This window comes from Astatotilapia calliptera, chromosome 3, assembly GCF_900246225.1.
Source record: "Astatotilapia calliptera chromosome 3, fAstCal1.2, whole genome shotgun sequence".
Lineage (NCBI taxonomy): Eukaryota > Metazoa > Chordata > Actinopteri > Cichliformes > Cichlidae > Astatotilapia > Astatotilapia calliptera.
This window is the reverse complement of record NC_039304.1, coordinates 161903-178875: the sequence shown is the minus strand read 5'-3', so window position 1 is coordinate 178875 and position 16973 is coordinate 161903. Positions and strand designations below refer to the sequence as shown.

The 16973-nt window shown below is 38.6% G+C and overlaps 1 protein-coding gene across 14 annotated transcripts in view; it reads left to right on the top strand.

Annotated features, from left to right (window-relative positions):
• The window catches only part of ablim2 (actin binding LIM protein family, member 2), a 95445-nt gene that overhangs the window by 74440 nt on the left and 4032 nt on the right, over nt 1-16973 (top strand). For 13 of the 14 annotated variants that reach the window (XM_026157954.1, XM_026157972.1, XM_026157993.1 and 10 more), the window contains 7 exons: nt 1220-1273; nt 6470-6507; nt 6696-6795; nt 6873-6931; nt 11794-11854; nt 13303-13310; nt 13430-13510. In XM_026157954.1, the coding sequence (XP_026013739.1) occupies nt 1220-1273; nt 6470-6507; nt 6696-6795; nt 6873-6931; nt 11794-11854; nt 13303-13310; nt 13430-13510 (401 nt within the window). The remainder of the gene's footprint in view (nt 1-1219; nt 1274-6469; nt 6508-6695; nt 6796-6872; nt 6932-11793; nt 11855-13302; nt 13311-13429; nt 13511-16973) is intronic. The other variant, XM_026158030.1, reaches the window with a different exon arrangement.

Below are 16973 nucleotides of genomic sequence, written 5' to 3'. Positions count from 1 at the left end.
AGTGTCTCTATTAAGCCAGTGGGTTCTTCTAAATGGCCCGAATCAGCTTGATGAATGCCACCAGTAAATAACTATGCCATCACAGCAGAGGAAAGTTTGTCTTTACCTGGACGGAAGGCTTTGAGGACCAGGCAATTGGTAACATTGGCAAGATTCTTCTTACTCATAAGAGAGACACTAATTATAATTTTCACAGGATTATTATGGTTTTTTCATGCAGACTATTTTAGCACATTACTTCTTTATGTTCTGTTAGGCTCTTGGACTTTAATTCACAGTGTTCTTACTGTTTACTAATTTCAGAATAACTGCACAGAAATAATCAAACAGCAGTGACACAAGAGCCCAACATTTGGAAAAGCAGTAACATTTTAACTGTGTTGTCTTCGCTGTTTCTCAAAGAGGGAAATGGAAAAATAATTCCCATTGTCAATTATACTGTCAGTCATGGAGAAGGGGGAAAAACCCCTCATGCTGGAAGCAAGTTATCCACTTCATGGCTTTCACAGTCATTGCTTTTATATGGATATTGTTTCAAATGCTGACAGGCACTGAAACAATCCAGAGAAATGACCAGCATCTGTTGTTTTATTGTGAGTCCTGTTTCTGCCGTGTCTTAATGTGTGACAGTCGTTACTAAGCATCTCCATCAGAGGCCTAGACAGGTTCACTGACACTAAGATGGATTAGATCAGCTTTAGGGGATAACACACAGTCCTCATCATTCTGCAGAGGTCCTTTATCGAGCACTGCAGTGTTTGCAACAATTCTTGAACAAACCTTCAACTTTGGGCTTATGTTTAATGTTTATGTTATTAATTTAGATGCCATTTTTTAATGATTTTATTTGACATTTTCTCAAATCTGCTAATACAAGTGGACTTTTTGATGCCAGAGGATTATGTGTGGCTGCTGATTTTAATCTTTTAGTATCATTCAATTGTTCTGCATCAAATGACCCGCCATTCCCAATAAATTTATGTGTTTTGAATATGTTGCATGAATTTAAAATTGCTGATTTATTTGAGGTGCCAAAATGAAAATGACAAATGACTTGTGTTGAATCAGCTTTCCTGTTCCCCCGTTTGCTTCTTAAATATATCTCATCCCGCAATAACTGCTAACTCATGCTTCTTTTTCTCCATTTTCTCTTTCTTTCTCTACCCTGCCCATGTTGGCTTCTTCCATTTTCTTTCTTCTGCTCTGTTCCCATCTTCAGAGACTATGGTCAAAGATAATATCTATAGAAAACCCCCCATCTACAAACAGCATGGTACAGTCCACTTCGTCCTTAACGCTTCTTTATCTGGTCTGGTCTCTGCACGATGTGTTGCATGCTGCCCGTCAGTCATGTCATTCATTCCAGTTCTCCTCCTTTATGTTCTAAGAACTGCGCTTGTCTAGAAGGCTCTATGGATCTACATGCATAGAACTGGTGTACTTCACCCAGAATCCATGATTGTTGAACAATTGGATGGTGGGCAATGCTATGGCAATTTAACAACAAAATATAATAATAATTTTAAAAAACCCTCAAAGTTTCTGATCAAACATTTTAGGTGTGAGTTACATGATGCTACCTACAGTATGACCCTTCTCTGAGAGCAGATGGCCTTGCTTTTACTAAAACCCAATCGGATATTCTGCAGTGTAAAGGTGTGGATGACACGTCTCTTAGTTTAAAGGCTTACAGATGCAGAATATTGCAGTGGATCCCAGAGAATTCCTGTAATCCAAGCAGTGTGTCATGAACAGTGTTGGTCAAGTTACTTGAAAAAAGTAATCAGTAACTAATTACTGATTACTTCCCCAAAAAAGTAATCCCGTTACTTTACTGATTACTTATTTTCAAAAGTAATTAATTACTTAGTTACTTAGTTACTTTTTAAAAACACGATTTACAACCTGAAGAGGTGATAAAGCAATAGATCTTTCAGCCCAATTCTACTTTTTCTACATAACCCATCATACAAAATGTAATCAAATTGAAAAGTCTCCTATTTTAAAACTTGTTTTATTCGTTTTAATCTTTTAACTTTATGCATCAAGCAAAAATTTAATTATATGCAACATTCTCTGACTTGAATAAATTAGTTTAACATTTAAACCTATTTTCTGCACATTCCAGCACATAAAATAAAATATTTTTTGTGTTTACACTCAGTCTTTCAAATAGATGCAAGTAAAACACAGCAGAAAATAAATAAAGTCAAAGACTCAGCGGTCCTGTTGCTCTATGTTCACCTGTAAAGCAGGAGTTGGGTAGGCGGAGGTTTACCCTAGTGCAGGTGTGCCGCAGCGGTCAGTGGAAGAATCCGCGAGTTTCTCTGTGAGTTTCCCATTACGTCATTGCACACTCAGTGCTTGCTTGGAAGTTTAGGGGTTTTTTTCACTGTAAAAAGAAGTTTTCTTCCCACGCACGATGGACGCTAATGTTTTTGTCACTTTTTATGGAATCAAACTTAAGGTAAGGTCAGTACTTCCACGCTTTAAACGCTGCACCCTCATACTCTCTCCCACAATCGATATGTGATCCATTGTTGATCTGCACACAGCTGTTGTCACTAACAGCGCACTCGCTTACGTCACTGTCGTGAGACATTCTCGCAAAAAATCATGTTTTTAGTAACGCAGTAACGCAGCGTTCCTACGGGAAAGTAACGGTAATCTAATTACTGTTTTTGCAATAGTAATCCCTTACTTTACTCGTTACTTGAAAAAAGTAATCAGATTACAGTAACGCGTTACTGCCCATCTCTGGTCACGAACAATGCAGTTTGCATTTCATTGCAACACAACAAATAAAATTCCTGCTGAAATGTCAAACAAAAAATGAAATGTATGATTTAGGATAATTTATTATTCTGGATATTTACTGTTTAGTTTCTATATAGTTTGAATGCCTTTCTCCATTATTCTGTTACTTTTTGTTCCTTTAAGGAGAAACAAGTATTTAATGTACCTCTCTATGTTAGCCAGCGTTTCAGAATATGCTAACATGTTTGCCTAAAATTGCTTAAAAACTTCTATGACTTGTGTTCACTGTTAACGAAATCATTTACCGCAGGCTTTTGGGAACTATCCCATTTAATGATGGTACTGGCACCTAAAGGATAGAGTATGTTAAATACAGTGTTGGTCAAGTTACTTGAAAAAAGTGATTAGTTACTTTACTACTTATTTACTTACTTAGTTACTTTTAAAAAAAAAACACTCTGAATAGGTAATAAAGCAAAAGACCTTTCAGCCCAATTCTACTTTCTCTACATAATCCATCATATATAACGGAGTCAAATAAAAAAATGTATTTTTAAAAATTGTTTTATTAGTTTTAATCTTTTAACTTTATGCACATTGCATTAAGAAAAAAATATAATCAACAGTCTTTGACTGGAAGAAATTAGTTTAACATTTAAACCTATTTTCTGCATATTACAACATATAAAATAAAATAATTTTTTATGTTTATACTCACTCTTTCAAATAGATGCAAGTAAAACACAGCAAAAAAATAAATCAATCAAAGAGTCCTGTCGCTCCTAAATCAATTTTCATCTGTTTAAATGGTAAAATGGTAAATGGCCTGCATTTGTATAGCGCTTTTCTAGTTCATAGGACCCCAAAGCGCTTTATACTACATTCAGTCATCCACCCATTCACACACACATTCACACACTGGCGATGGCAAGCTACATTGTAGCCACAGCTGCCCTGGGGCGCACTGACAGAGGCGAGGCTGCCGGACACAGGCGCCACCAGGCCCTCTGACCACCACCAGTAGGCAAACATGGGGTTAGTATCTTGCCCAAGGATATTTGGCATGCAGCCAGGATGCAGCCTGGGATCGAACCACCGACCTTCTGATTAGTGGCTGACCTGCTCTGCCACCTGAGCTACAGCCACCCCAGTGGTGGCTGTTTAGCAGGAGTCATGTCAGTGGGGGGATCCGGGGATTTCTCTCTGAATTTCACATTCCCGTGGCAGCGTGCTTGGTCCTCGCTCAGATTTGAAGTTTAATTTTTCGCTGTAGAAAGAGGTTTTCTTCCCACGCAGAGTGTACACTAATGTTTTTGTCACTTTTCACGAAATCAAACTCAAAGTAATATCAGTACTTCCACGCACTCCATTGTTGATCTGCGCACGTCTGTTACCACGGACGTTGCATGTTCGTGCATCATTGTCATGAGACACTCTCACAAACAAACTCACAGTTTAGTGACGCAGTAATGCAGCATGCTTAGGGGAAAGTAACAGTAGTAGTAATCCCTTACTTTACTCGTTACTTGAAAAAAGTAATTGGGTTACACGTTACTGCCCATCTCTGGTTAAATATCGGGGAGTCCCGATCAAACATATATACACATTTGCTAAATCAACATTGTTCAGTATATGTCAGGTTATCTCTCGTTTGGGGTCTGTAGGTAACATTGTTTCACAATGTTATAATTTTTTTTTTTTTTTACCAATTTTAGAAATACCCCTAATTTCAATATCTCACACAGTGAAACATTGATTATTCATCTTCCTAATCCAAACTATGTGGGAGTGGAGCTGTTTGGGATTTGGGCCCATGGGTGTTTTTTGCTCATCCTGTTCCTGCATGTGTGCACTCATTCCACCAGCTCATTGGTTGGTTTCATTGGTGATGCTGTAACTGTGTGTACACTGTGAATGGTCAGGCACATGAATCATGTTGTGTTAGTCTGTTCGGTTAGTATGGTGACGTGTCTCTGTGTGTCTCTACCCTAATCATTGTGTTGTGTACCTAAATTATATTTTTGGTCTACACTTCTAGTAACCCTAGACTATGTTGCATACTTTAAGAAATCTAGTCTAACTTCACAGGGTCACCCAAAATGCATGAACACGGGACTCCAAGGAGCTAATGTCACCACTACCACACAAGGATATCATCATCACTATCAACAAGTAACAGTGACATGTAAATCAACTGAGCTGGCTTTTGACAGCTAGATTGGAAGCATTCAAGCAGACATTAGATCACTGACAAAGTGTACTGTTTGCCAAAAAAAGAAAAACAACTTTACTGATCTCCTAACTGCCTTTAAACTTGTGATGTGTTTTAGCTTAAGTTCATTTTCAGTGGGCTACACCTACTTTGTGGGAATTGGATCCAGTTTTTTTAGGGCTCATCTCTAAAGTTTTAATGTTTTACACACTCTTGCGTATGAATTCACATAACATCATAATGTCAGTATGTCAGAAACATCACAAATAGCTCCACATGCTAATATGATAAGTTTACAACAAGGCTGTGACCAACACATTTTAAGATTTAGTTTCTCTTGGCCCCACAACCTGAAGATGTACATTAATTAACACTGCATTGGGCTATCAAGTGCCTATACTCCTGAAATTGTCTTGTGTTGCAATGCATTCTAATAAAACAGCTACTAGCCTGTTCCTCACTATGACCTCAGTCACACTGGCTTAGATACCATCTTTTATGGCCCTGCCAACCAAGATGAAATTTTATGAAAACACTAGCGCAGAGATAATAAGTGTGACGCAAATAATAAAAAGAGAATGTTTGCCTTTAGAGTAAAAGTTGTGCGTCACAGTTTTAACTTTTACTGCGAAGTTCTTTTGATTCTGGTTTGTGTTGCACCTGTTTTTGAGTCTCTAACAGCAGCCTCCACTAACTATTCTCCAATAGATATTTTTCCCAAGCAATCTGTGATTGCCAGGAGGTTGCCAATTGGTCCCAAGCCCTTTCTGACAGAGGTCATGTTGAAAGTTTTGCTATTCGGCGTTGCTTTTTTCAGAATTGTGAAATCGTTAACAGAGAGATTAAGGATAAGTATATAACAATACTATTACTTATAAGTAAAAGTAATAAAATAATGTTGCACTTTGTGTTTTGCTTCCAGATGACGGTTTATTTATTTCAGTATTAACTACAGGACTGGAAAATTTAATTCACCAAATACAAAGAGTTGATTCTTTAGAGGAAATTGTTGCCCTTGGCCATTGACACATAAATTTGAAAGCTGAAGTTTGGTTCTTGAGTAAGATAGATTGTCAAAGCAACATTACGATTCTCTTCTGGCACAGTAATGATTCACAGGAGAGTTCATGGTCATCTGTCATTTAGCAAACTGGTTATAAATGTAAAAGAAATGCTTTTGGGGGGTCAGATCTAGCCATTTCTATCTATCCTCATGAGACAAGGGATATACATACAGAGTTTTATGGTGACTAGACTTGTAGATGGTCAACAAGCCAATGTCCCACGGTGTACAGTGTAATCCTTTAGTTAAAGTATGAATTTTCTCCATTTTTGTAACATTGTGCTTGTGGAGCTCCCTGTGGATGCTCTCTGTGGCCGATGATGTCATGCAAAGGGGTCCAGGGATTACTATTGGTGTTAATAGTGCAGCACAAGGGAGCCGAGAGAGAGATAATCCAGCACAACTGTCACGTCATGTAACATCTGACTGTTTTACAGCTTCTAGAACATCTTGGCAGGATGGTGAGGATAGCAAGGTGGGTCTGTGTGTACAGTTTCTGTCTTTATCCGTCTTTCCATATCTGTCTCTCTTCAAGTCATTTTCTTAAACTTTACAAATGTTGTACATCCATTCACTAATTTACTAACTCATACTATGCCATCATCCATCACCTCTTTCCATCTTTCTGTCCTTTTCTCTCTGTCTCTTACTTTCTCCTTGTAGAGGACCAGTTGGATGATTTTGAAGAGTGAGATTGATGGTCAGATCGACATCGACCCCCGCAAATCAACCTGCAGTCTGCCCACTGACACTTCCCAACCTAGTGAGTATCTATTAACAAGCTAGATGCTGAACTAGAGCTGACATAAATGAAAATAATTGTCTTTGCTTTTTTTTTAGATTTCCCTTACAATAAGTCTGCATCTTTACCTGGCTATGGAAGAAACGGCATCTACAAGGTGAGCAGACAGATTCTGATATAGAATGGCCATCAAGATGCACAATCTCAGATCTTTGGTAGATCAGCCAAAGATCTTATTTTAAAAGTGTCTAAGAAAGTCAGGTTTAATTTTTTAACAGGACCTGTGTTACTGAGACTTAGCACTGGAAACTCCGAACACTGAACAGTTAACGGTTGATGCCTAGCACCAAACCAATTCACATTTACAGATGAGATGTCCTCACCATAGTTTGGTGCTTCATTAACGCTACAGTCGCACTAGGGAAAACAGTGATTGGAGACTGGAGCATGACCAGAATTACTGTGGCAATGTGCAATACACTTGCAGTTTTGTTGCCTTTCAAGTGGTTACTTCGAAAATGGAGACCAGGTTTGTGACCACTCGCAGTCATTGCTGTCTTCAAAGCTATTTTTGTGCCTCAACATGGTGACTGGGATAAATCAGCAAAAATCACAAATATTTTACCGTCTGTTGCAAATTTCATGCACACAAATTCACATTAACTACTTACGCTCAGTGATCAGTGAAATTTTCACAGATCTGAAACAGAATTTCCTTCACAAATAGTGACAGTAACTGTGAAATGACAGACTTTGCTTGTATGTAGGAATACCAGCTGACTCAAGTCCCCTCTGGCAAAGAGAGGTAAAACAGACAAGCTGCGCTTACTGGCACAGAATGACTCAGATTAACTATAACGTGTTGGAATTCTGTTTGTGTTTTTAAATTAAAGCAGTAATTTTCAAAACCTTGTCAATGGTTCTGATACTGACTGCAGTCGGCTCAAGTCGGAGCATAGTTGTTTAGAGACAACTTGCCTTCTACCAGGCAACCTGGCAAACACTTCACATTGCAGTCATCACAACTACTTGTGATCAGTGACCAGATTTGAAAAAATGCATTCAAATCAGTACCAACAATGGCTCCTACTTGCAATGAAGTTGCCATCCTGTTTCTACTATAGTTTAATTGAGCAAATATAGAACAAATAGATGTCTGGATCTGACAGCTTTTGCCATTTAGACCACTAGCTGGTGCTGTTTCCCATTCAGGGTCTCCATTTCTATGTGATAACACCATGGCTCTATCAAACCAACACTTTCCAGCCTTGTATAGCCTCCCACTCACTACTAATCAACTCAGGAAACCTCAGAGTAGCATATAAACCATTTAAATGTTTTGCTCTACCTTAAAAATCAACCTCCCTTTCCCCACAGCTTTGGTATCAAATTTCACAGGGCCAGTCAGTACCATTCAGTCCACACAGGCAGTGCTCTGGTTTATTTAGGACTTTGGGGGTAGTCTATGAGCCACTGATGCAATATAGCTGCTCTCCCTCGGTGTTTGTTGATGGATAGAGGACAGGCAGACAAAACAGAACAGAAGAGGAAATGAAAGCTCAAGAGCCACAATAGAGTCATGGCAAACTATATTGAACTATTTTTCACATGCTGAAATTATTGTTAACATGGTGGATCTAGTGTGCTACAAGTACAATCAAGTGAATGAGACTTACTATCATCGGCTGATTGGAGAGTTTAGTGGTGCACAGTGAGGCCAGATGTATAAAGAGACTTGGATGAGATGGTACGCTTGACACACTGCCTGCACAGAGTTATAAGAACAGAGAAAAAAAATGCATGATGATTGCAGCTGGCAGGGTTAACAACAGTGCAAGTCTGACGAAGTTACCTCTGGTCCGAGCGTGGTGTCTTTAACATGCTGAGTGATGTTGAAGCAGTCTAACAGTAACAAAAATTCTGCAGAAAAGGGGGAGCTGTGAGAGTCAGTATGGACAATCCCCAAGGAGTGTAGAGGGACACAAGGGACAAAGAATCCGATTATTAAGTGATGATGTGACGAATCCTACTTCCGGGTCTAAAGTAGTCTGCGTTTAATATGGCTTTTGTGTTGTTAACATGTTAAATGTTTTGTATTTTCTTCTATTTAATCTCAAAAAGCTCCTAAAAACAGTCAGTGATCACCGTTGACCTCCCTCGGCTTTTATTACCACTAATCATTTATTTAAGCTCAGTTTTTAAAACCTTAGGATGTAACTACAGCCCAGCCCATGCAGCAGTATATGAATGACTAACCTCGTATTGTGGATGGATTATCTCAGTTGTTCTCCTGGCTGAAGTTTGGTCCTTTTACAGCATCCTGCCATGCGATTACATTTGTTCCTGACCACCGAGAACACTCACGTTAACTTTTATCGAGTGGAAAAAAAGTTAGCTTGTTCATATTATGCTAACATAGCTGTGTCACTAGCGGTCACGTAGCACATCATTATATACCAGCTAGCCAAACTTCAGTAACCCTACAAACGTCACTGCTGTTTAGTTTTCTGTCTTCATTTATGTTGGAAGTGATAAGAAAGCTGTACGTTTTAATTTGTTTCCAAAACCCCGCTGTTACGCCCCAGTCTAGGGGTACAGGAACGCAACACAAGTTTGAAAGAATTGCCCCGCCCTGGTCCCCAAAACCATACACAAAGGGAAACCAATTTCTTAGTGAATCGTGATTTATTTTTCTGCACTGCAAAAATGAAGCTCCGGGGTGAACAAAGGCCAAAATAACAAACAAAACAAGCTAAGTCAGGAGGAGGTGTTATCTACAACCCTATGTGAAATCAAATATCAAACAAAAGACAAGCGCTACACCTAACTCCCTAACTGAAATAAACAGGAGAAAACAGTGCAAGGAAAAACAATAAGGCAGCTCACCCCTTCTGTTGCAGTGCTATTTACAAGGCTATTTACAATGAAAACTAATGTACACACTATATACAAAACTCCAAAAAAGTCGCACAAAAGTCTCAGGTTTTGGAGGCCAGGGTCAGGTCTGCTGCTGCTGTCAGTGGCTGCCCCGGGACAACTGCTGGTGAGGGATTTGAATGAAGATCACATGGCCAGGGGACCAATCAGCAGCCGTCAGCTCATCCACTCCGGGACCTGCAAAGACTTAAAGGCACAGACAACAACAGCCACCAAAACAGATTATGGACAGGGCCATAACACCCGCAGTCAGGACATGCGATATTGTATTTAGATGGAAGCTAGCGAGCTAACTTCCTGCTAACTTCTAACTTCGTTAAATGTCATAAATTCCGTTTTCATGGATGCCTGGATGTTAAACTCAGTTGTTACACCTGGTAGAGCAGAACGCTGATCATTTTATTAAAGATGAAAGACTTTAGACAGTGTTTTAACTCTCAGTAATGCCACAGTGATCATTTGATATATGGACCTGCAGCAGAGTTTAGGCCCAGACACGGCTAGTGACGTCAGACTGAACGATCGGATAGCTCAGAAATAAAGGTAGTTGAGGCTCTTGGGGATGGTAAACCTGAACTACCTGCAGTTGCATAAACAGCCAATCATAGTAATAACACCATTAACACAGACTAGTGACCCCAGGATCACAGAATGGCAATGAAGTTTGTTCTGATGATGATATCATCTTGTTGGTAGAGAACAGCTGGGATACAATGCTCACTGTACACAAACCTCTCTCGGGAACATAATGCACATAGAAGAGGTGACACATAAGTAGGAAAGATTTCATGATATCAAAGCATTCAGGAGAGAGGATAGGAATTCCAATACTGAATATTTAATAGTTACCTGTCATACTCTAATCATCTTTGACAGACCATAGTAAGCTAAGCATCCAAGGAGTTTCAATATCCTGGCAAGATAGAAGCATCTTGGCATCTGCACGTTGCATTATGGGAATATAGCTTTTATATTCCTCTGTAGAGTTTTTTAAGAGACAAAAGACTGATCTTTAACTAAGCTACATGCCAAATATTATGTGGACACTACTTATGTAGCTAAATAGATCTGACTTGTTGAGGAATGAACTTGAGACCTGGAGAGGTTGACCTTTGATGTCTGGTACCAAGGGAGCTAATAGTGATAGATTAGGCGTCTTACGGCACATCCCAATGAGATCAGGATGGGAACCTTTAGAGGCTGAGTAAATGCTTGGGCTGCTTGTCTCTTTCCTTGGACCATAATTCCTAAATGATAGTTTTAAGACTTTGTGCTTTGGAGCGAGTCTCAATTGGTCATTTTAGGAACTGCCAGATACTTCAAGAAATACTGTCTTGGCTTGATTTCTCAGATGTTTAGGCTGACTCTTGGTTTAGTTACAGACACCAAGAAATTCTCTGTACACTGTATATTAGTTTTCTAGCTACCATACCATATTTTTCCACTTTGCAAGCATGATGGTAGGGCATATATTGCATTTCATGTTGTTGCATGGAGACAAATTTAACATGGAACCATTAGCTTCCTGGCAGGCAAGATAGCTAATTAACTAGTTACTTGTGTCAGATGTTAGATGGTGTGGTCTGCCCTTAGCTTGTGTGTTGCAGGGCTACTACAGTGAGATAGACAACCATTCACACTCACATTTCACACCAGTTACCACTTATGTGTATATCGTATATCAATATCCCTGCCAGTTCAGCTCCATGAATACCGATTTATTTTCAAAAATTATTTTTCTTATTTTAAAGAATAGTATTTGTTTTTCACTAGTTTTAACACTAGAAAATGGATTACTGGACAAACAGCAGAGACTTTACAATATCGGTCCCTCCTTGTCTCATCAGTTGGCTTTCAGTCTCTCTGAGCAATGTAATCCAAACTCCCTATCAGACGTGTCACATCCACTTCCCGTTGCTAACTCTGAAAGAATGTGAGCAAATCAAGGGCAACAGCTTTTACTAAAAGGCTTTCAGATGAACCCTTGCTTTGATAAAGAGCAGCAGTGTTCTTGGCGGAATGACACAGAATATCTGAATTATGGTCTAACTCTGTGTTTGTTTAATGTGTGTGTGCCCGCAGGCTGCTGAGATGATGGAGGATGAAGTGGACCCAGACTCCCAGAGCTGGGGAGGCATGAGAGGTGAGAGCGGACATGTATCTTCAGTTCTCATCAAGTTTTTAAAGGTTTTATCAGCAAAACACTCATATACAGCATAGCACATTACACCCAGTGCAGTCTATAGTGTCTTTTTTAACCATGCACGATCATATACCAACCAAGACTACCATACTGGAAGGGGTTAGTAGTATGACAGTTCTCTCACCTTTCTCACCTTACTCATTCTGACCAGGCTACAGCTCAACATCCTCTTTACAGTCTAGGGCTAGCTTAGCATCAGCATGGAAAATACCAAGGTGTCTCTTGGTCTCTGTTGGTATTCTCAGTCTGTTCATTAACACGTTTAATATGCTTTCTATCCTCTAAGTTTGGGGAACCACATAAATTATCTGAGTTTTGCTTGAGAAAAACAACCAGCGAGTCATCCTGGCAAATTTATGAAAATTTATTTTCCCTGTTTTTGACAGTTAATAACATCTGAGTGAAGCTGAAACTTGCTATTTTAACTTTGAGGACTAATTTAGAAATAAATTCAAAATCTTCTTTCCTGTAAAGAGTGCATTCATTAACTTGTAAATCTGCTTTTGAATACAGCCTGGCTTTGGGAATTTAAAAACTTTTTAAATAAAGGTGTTAAGGAAGTGTCATCTGATTACTAGATGATTCACCTAAAATAGAATTTCGGTATTGTAGTTGTTCTCTTACATGAGAACAGCATGTAGGTGGATACAGTGGACGTGGGGGTTGTTGGGAGCCTATCCCATCCTCCATAGGGCAAGAGGCAGGTCACACCCTGAACAGGGTCTGTTGCAGGGCTAATACAGACAGCCAGACAATCACTATTTACAAGTTAACCAATTAAACTAACCCCACTAAATGCGCGTTATCTGATTGTTTTAAATGCAGTTTTCACGTTGCTAATTCACTGTTGCAAAATCTCACAGGCTCCATCCCCAAAAACTGAATGTTTCCTTCTAAAAAATATTAGCCAAGCTATAAAATGACACTAAATGGACCATATCATCTTTCTATGAGTCAGATCAAGGTTATTTTTACAATGCCCGATAACATTACATATATGTTGCGATCAAGCATGCAGAGCCCTGTTGCTTTGGCTCCAGATCAGTTACAAGAAGTAAGAGCGAGGAAGGATGATGTCATTTTTCCAGCTCGAAAAATTAGCGCTGTGTGTTTACCAGTGCGTGCGTGTACGGTCTTGGCTGTATCTGAGGCAAAGATTGAGTTGAAAGTATTCCAACCTCATAACAGTCTGTGTGTGAGAGCAGAGCGACCATTTCTAATGCTTTTTGACGCCTTTGAAACCCAATATTTTTGAAGAGATTTGGGTTTGCAAGTGTAATTTATTTTTAAGCTCACTTATGCTAGCTTTTATAATAGCTCTGAATTCAAATAAAAGATAACTGTTCCACCAGAGTAATTTCTTCTGTCTCTGTCTTTTCCCTCCTCAGAGTACAAGGTAAGAGTTTGCTCCCACTTTGCAAATATACTTTCATATTCTTGGCAGCACTGTTAGGACATTGGATTATAATTGTATTCCCTAATAAATCTCCCACAATGCTTACTTTGTGTTGCCAGGTCTACCCTTATGAAATGCTGGCAGTGACGCATAGAGTGAAAGTGAAGCTTCCCAGAGATGTAGACCGCACCAGACTGGAGGTGAGCTCTAATCTTACTTTCCCCTCTGTTGTTTCCCTCCTTCTATCCGTAGGTCGTTAACAAACCTGAGAAAATATGAAATTTTGGCTTACAGAATTTTGTCAAGTCAAGAATTTGTGGTTTGGGTAGGAGCTAGGCAGCTCAGCCAATGGGATAAAAGTATCAGCAAAAGCTTATAGAGGTGCCATCTTCAATCACTTAAGTGGTGAATAAACAATAAATAAACTATTTTGGGATTTCTCTTAGTATACACATTGTATGCTAAAATACAAAAGGCGCTTAGAAGTGAAGTGAAGTAAAATGTAACTTACGGTAAATGAAGTGTGTGTATTTGCTATCAGGATACATAATTGTATTTATTTACTTCTTTGGAGTCCGAGTCATGATCAATAATTACCTAAATCCTAGCTTCAAACACTCACACTAACCCTCTTTTAGACAACCAAAAACTACTCTTTTGGAAAAAAAAATATGTGTAGATTTTGATTTGTGTCCATTAGAATGATAGGGATGAAGGTTAGAGTCTTTATCAGTGATGATATAGACCTCAGAGAGTAAAACTGTTCTCCAAGACAAAGTAAGTAATCGTTGTAATTGACACAGAAGAAAAACTAGTTATACTTTTTCTAAAATAGTAATTTTTTGCTTTTCTCTAAAACATACGGTTAGGGCTGGGCACATCACCAGCGATGACTTTTAGAAACAGGTTAAGGTCTTGTTTTATATACAGTCTATGTCTGCAGACAGAAATCTGTGAAATAGTGGAATATATGGATATATGCCTCTTTCTTGATTTTTTTTTTTTAAACATCAACCTATATTTTTTTTATTTTTGGTAACTAGGAAGCAGAACACTACTACAGAGACACATAAAGACTGATGAATTAAACAAATGAATCTTTGAAACAAACATGCCATGCCTGTCATTAACACTCTGCCAAAGCCAGAGCCAGTATGGCTGAGAAAAAGACGAATGACATGCACAGTCCGACCTTGATTTTGTGGCTGCTGATAGGTTTTAAAATCTGGTGAAAAATCAGAAACCAGAGGAGACAGATCTGCAACATCGCAGTAGTTTAATTTAATTTGGTGCCAGGTCACAGCAAGTTTAACACACATATATGTCCTATAACTATAATAAAGAAATAAAGTGAAATTGGACTTAATGTCCCAGAATAACCAATTTCCTGCTGCTGTTATTATTACACAACCCATTTAAAGATTCAAAACTTTCATTAAGTTTGAGCAGCTGAAAAAAATGAACTGTTTTTGTCTCTAAAATAACCCATTTAAAAAAAATCCAATTGTGGTTTGTGTTGGGGTTCAGAGCTCATGTTTTGCAGTCCTCGGAAGAGAGGTTTTGTCTAAAAAACATCCTCTGAAACATTTCAGTCTTCAGTAACCCCACTATGAGAGTTCACTGTGAGGCTTTCAGTTAACAGAAATATTGTCCCAAGTGGAGTCTGACCATATTGAGGTTACTGAGGATACTCAAGAGATTCCCTCTGTGGTTGGAAATACCAGACTGGAGTCCTATTGTCAAAAGTGTGTGCAGAAGAGAAACTGTTTGACCTGCGTTTTACCCACCACTGATCTTGATCCTTGGCCCCAAACTGTTTTAGGTTTAGCCATACTAATCAGCAGCTAAAAAGTCAATTTTTATATGATGGAAACATATAAAAGTGAAAAGGGAAAAAAAACAAAGAAAACTATTCTTATGCACGTTTAAACCATACACTGCCTGTAAAATGTGTCTTTTCGGCTAGTCTCTCTTGAAGCTTGGGTTGCTATATTAAGTACCTTTTACTATTATTGTAGCCAAATATTTAAAGTATTTTCCATTTATTTATTTCTGAAAATACAGAGAATCATTGTAAAGAATATTAATGTTCTTTCTTTAACCTCCTAAGACCCGAACTCTTCCACGACATGCATTATTAATTTCTCTGTGATATTTGGGCTGATTGGGGCCCGATGAATGTAAAAACAAAGAATTACCAGTTTTTTTTTTTTACCTTATTTTTGTTTTTAAGAAAAATAAGAGCCACATATGAGGATATTCATCTAAAATGTTCATTAAACAGTAGCACTACAATGTCCTCGTAAGTAGATATCAGGCCCGTGTAGAGCAAAATTGAGTATTTTAGTCTAAATAACCCAAAATGTGATGTCCACATATGTGGACGCCAGGTCCTAGGAGGTTAAATATATTTAACAAAAATATTGCACATAATTAAAGGCTCAAACTCACATCAATAAGCCTGTTGTGATTAGGTCAATTAAGCTACCTGACCCATGCAACACCTCAAACTGACAGGTTTTTAATTGCTTTAAATTTATTTTGATTTAATTTAACTTTGCTTGTAGTCTTAATGAAAAGTAAAAGATGTAAGTACACACCGCATGTAGTTCTTGTGCCACGGAAAAATGTAAATTTAGGAGCACAAACTGAAGTCCAGGCTATATAAAAATTATAGAAATGCAAGAAAAAAGAGTTCCAAGTCTTTGAAATAGTAAATAAATGGATAGTAGCACTTTTCCATTTGGGCACTCAAAGCTAATTCACCCACACATTCATGCAAGTAATTTTTTTTTTATGCCTAAGCACTCATAACTGAAGAATGCAGACTGGAGGAGCTGGGGGATCGAGCCACTGACCTTCCAAATAGCAGACGACTCACTTCACCTCCTAAGCCAAAGCCAACCCCAAATAGGCCTCAAGATATATTTGCTCATGTATTATCTGGATAAACACTGATGACTCTGTTATTTAGCTAGTGTGTGACCCTCTGTAAGGATGCCCGTTAAAGTGTAAACCCGCACAGTTAGGTCCATGTTGGAGTGGCTATAGCCCAGGAGGTAGGTCAGCCAGTAATTGGAAGGTGTCTGGTTTGATCTCATGCTGCTCCAGTATCAATGCCAGAGTATCCTTGGGCAGAGAGTGTAGTCCTATACACCTCAGAATAATCTGGCTACTTCTATCAGCAGTCATGTCATCAATACATACTATTTCCTGGTTCCATTGGCAGCTATACATGGCTATGCCATAACCTCCACTGTGTTTGACAGATCACGTGGTATGTTTCAGATCATGAGCTGTTTCTCTCTTTTCTTCATGTTTTCTAAAAACCAAAGTTTTTGCAGCCTCTCTGAGAGGTGGAATTTGGTTTTTTCACCAAAAGATAACTTCCATCTCTTTCATCATAATCATTTCTTTGGACCTCATACTGACATTTCAGCAAAAAGCTACAAAATACAATTCTCATCATAATCTCCAGATTATACGATCTTGTTATACAATTACAAGGAAATAGGCCTCACTTGGCCATTAAACTACTTGCAGTTGTCCAGCTACTCTTGAGCCTCTGGAAATGGGGGAATGTGTATAAAATGGCTGTAATTTTGAAACAGTTGAAGAAAAACTTGTGTTAAAGTTGTTGAATTAAAGCTGAAAGTCTTTGGA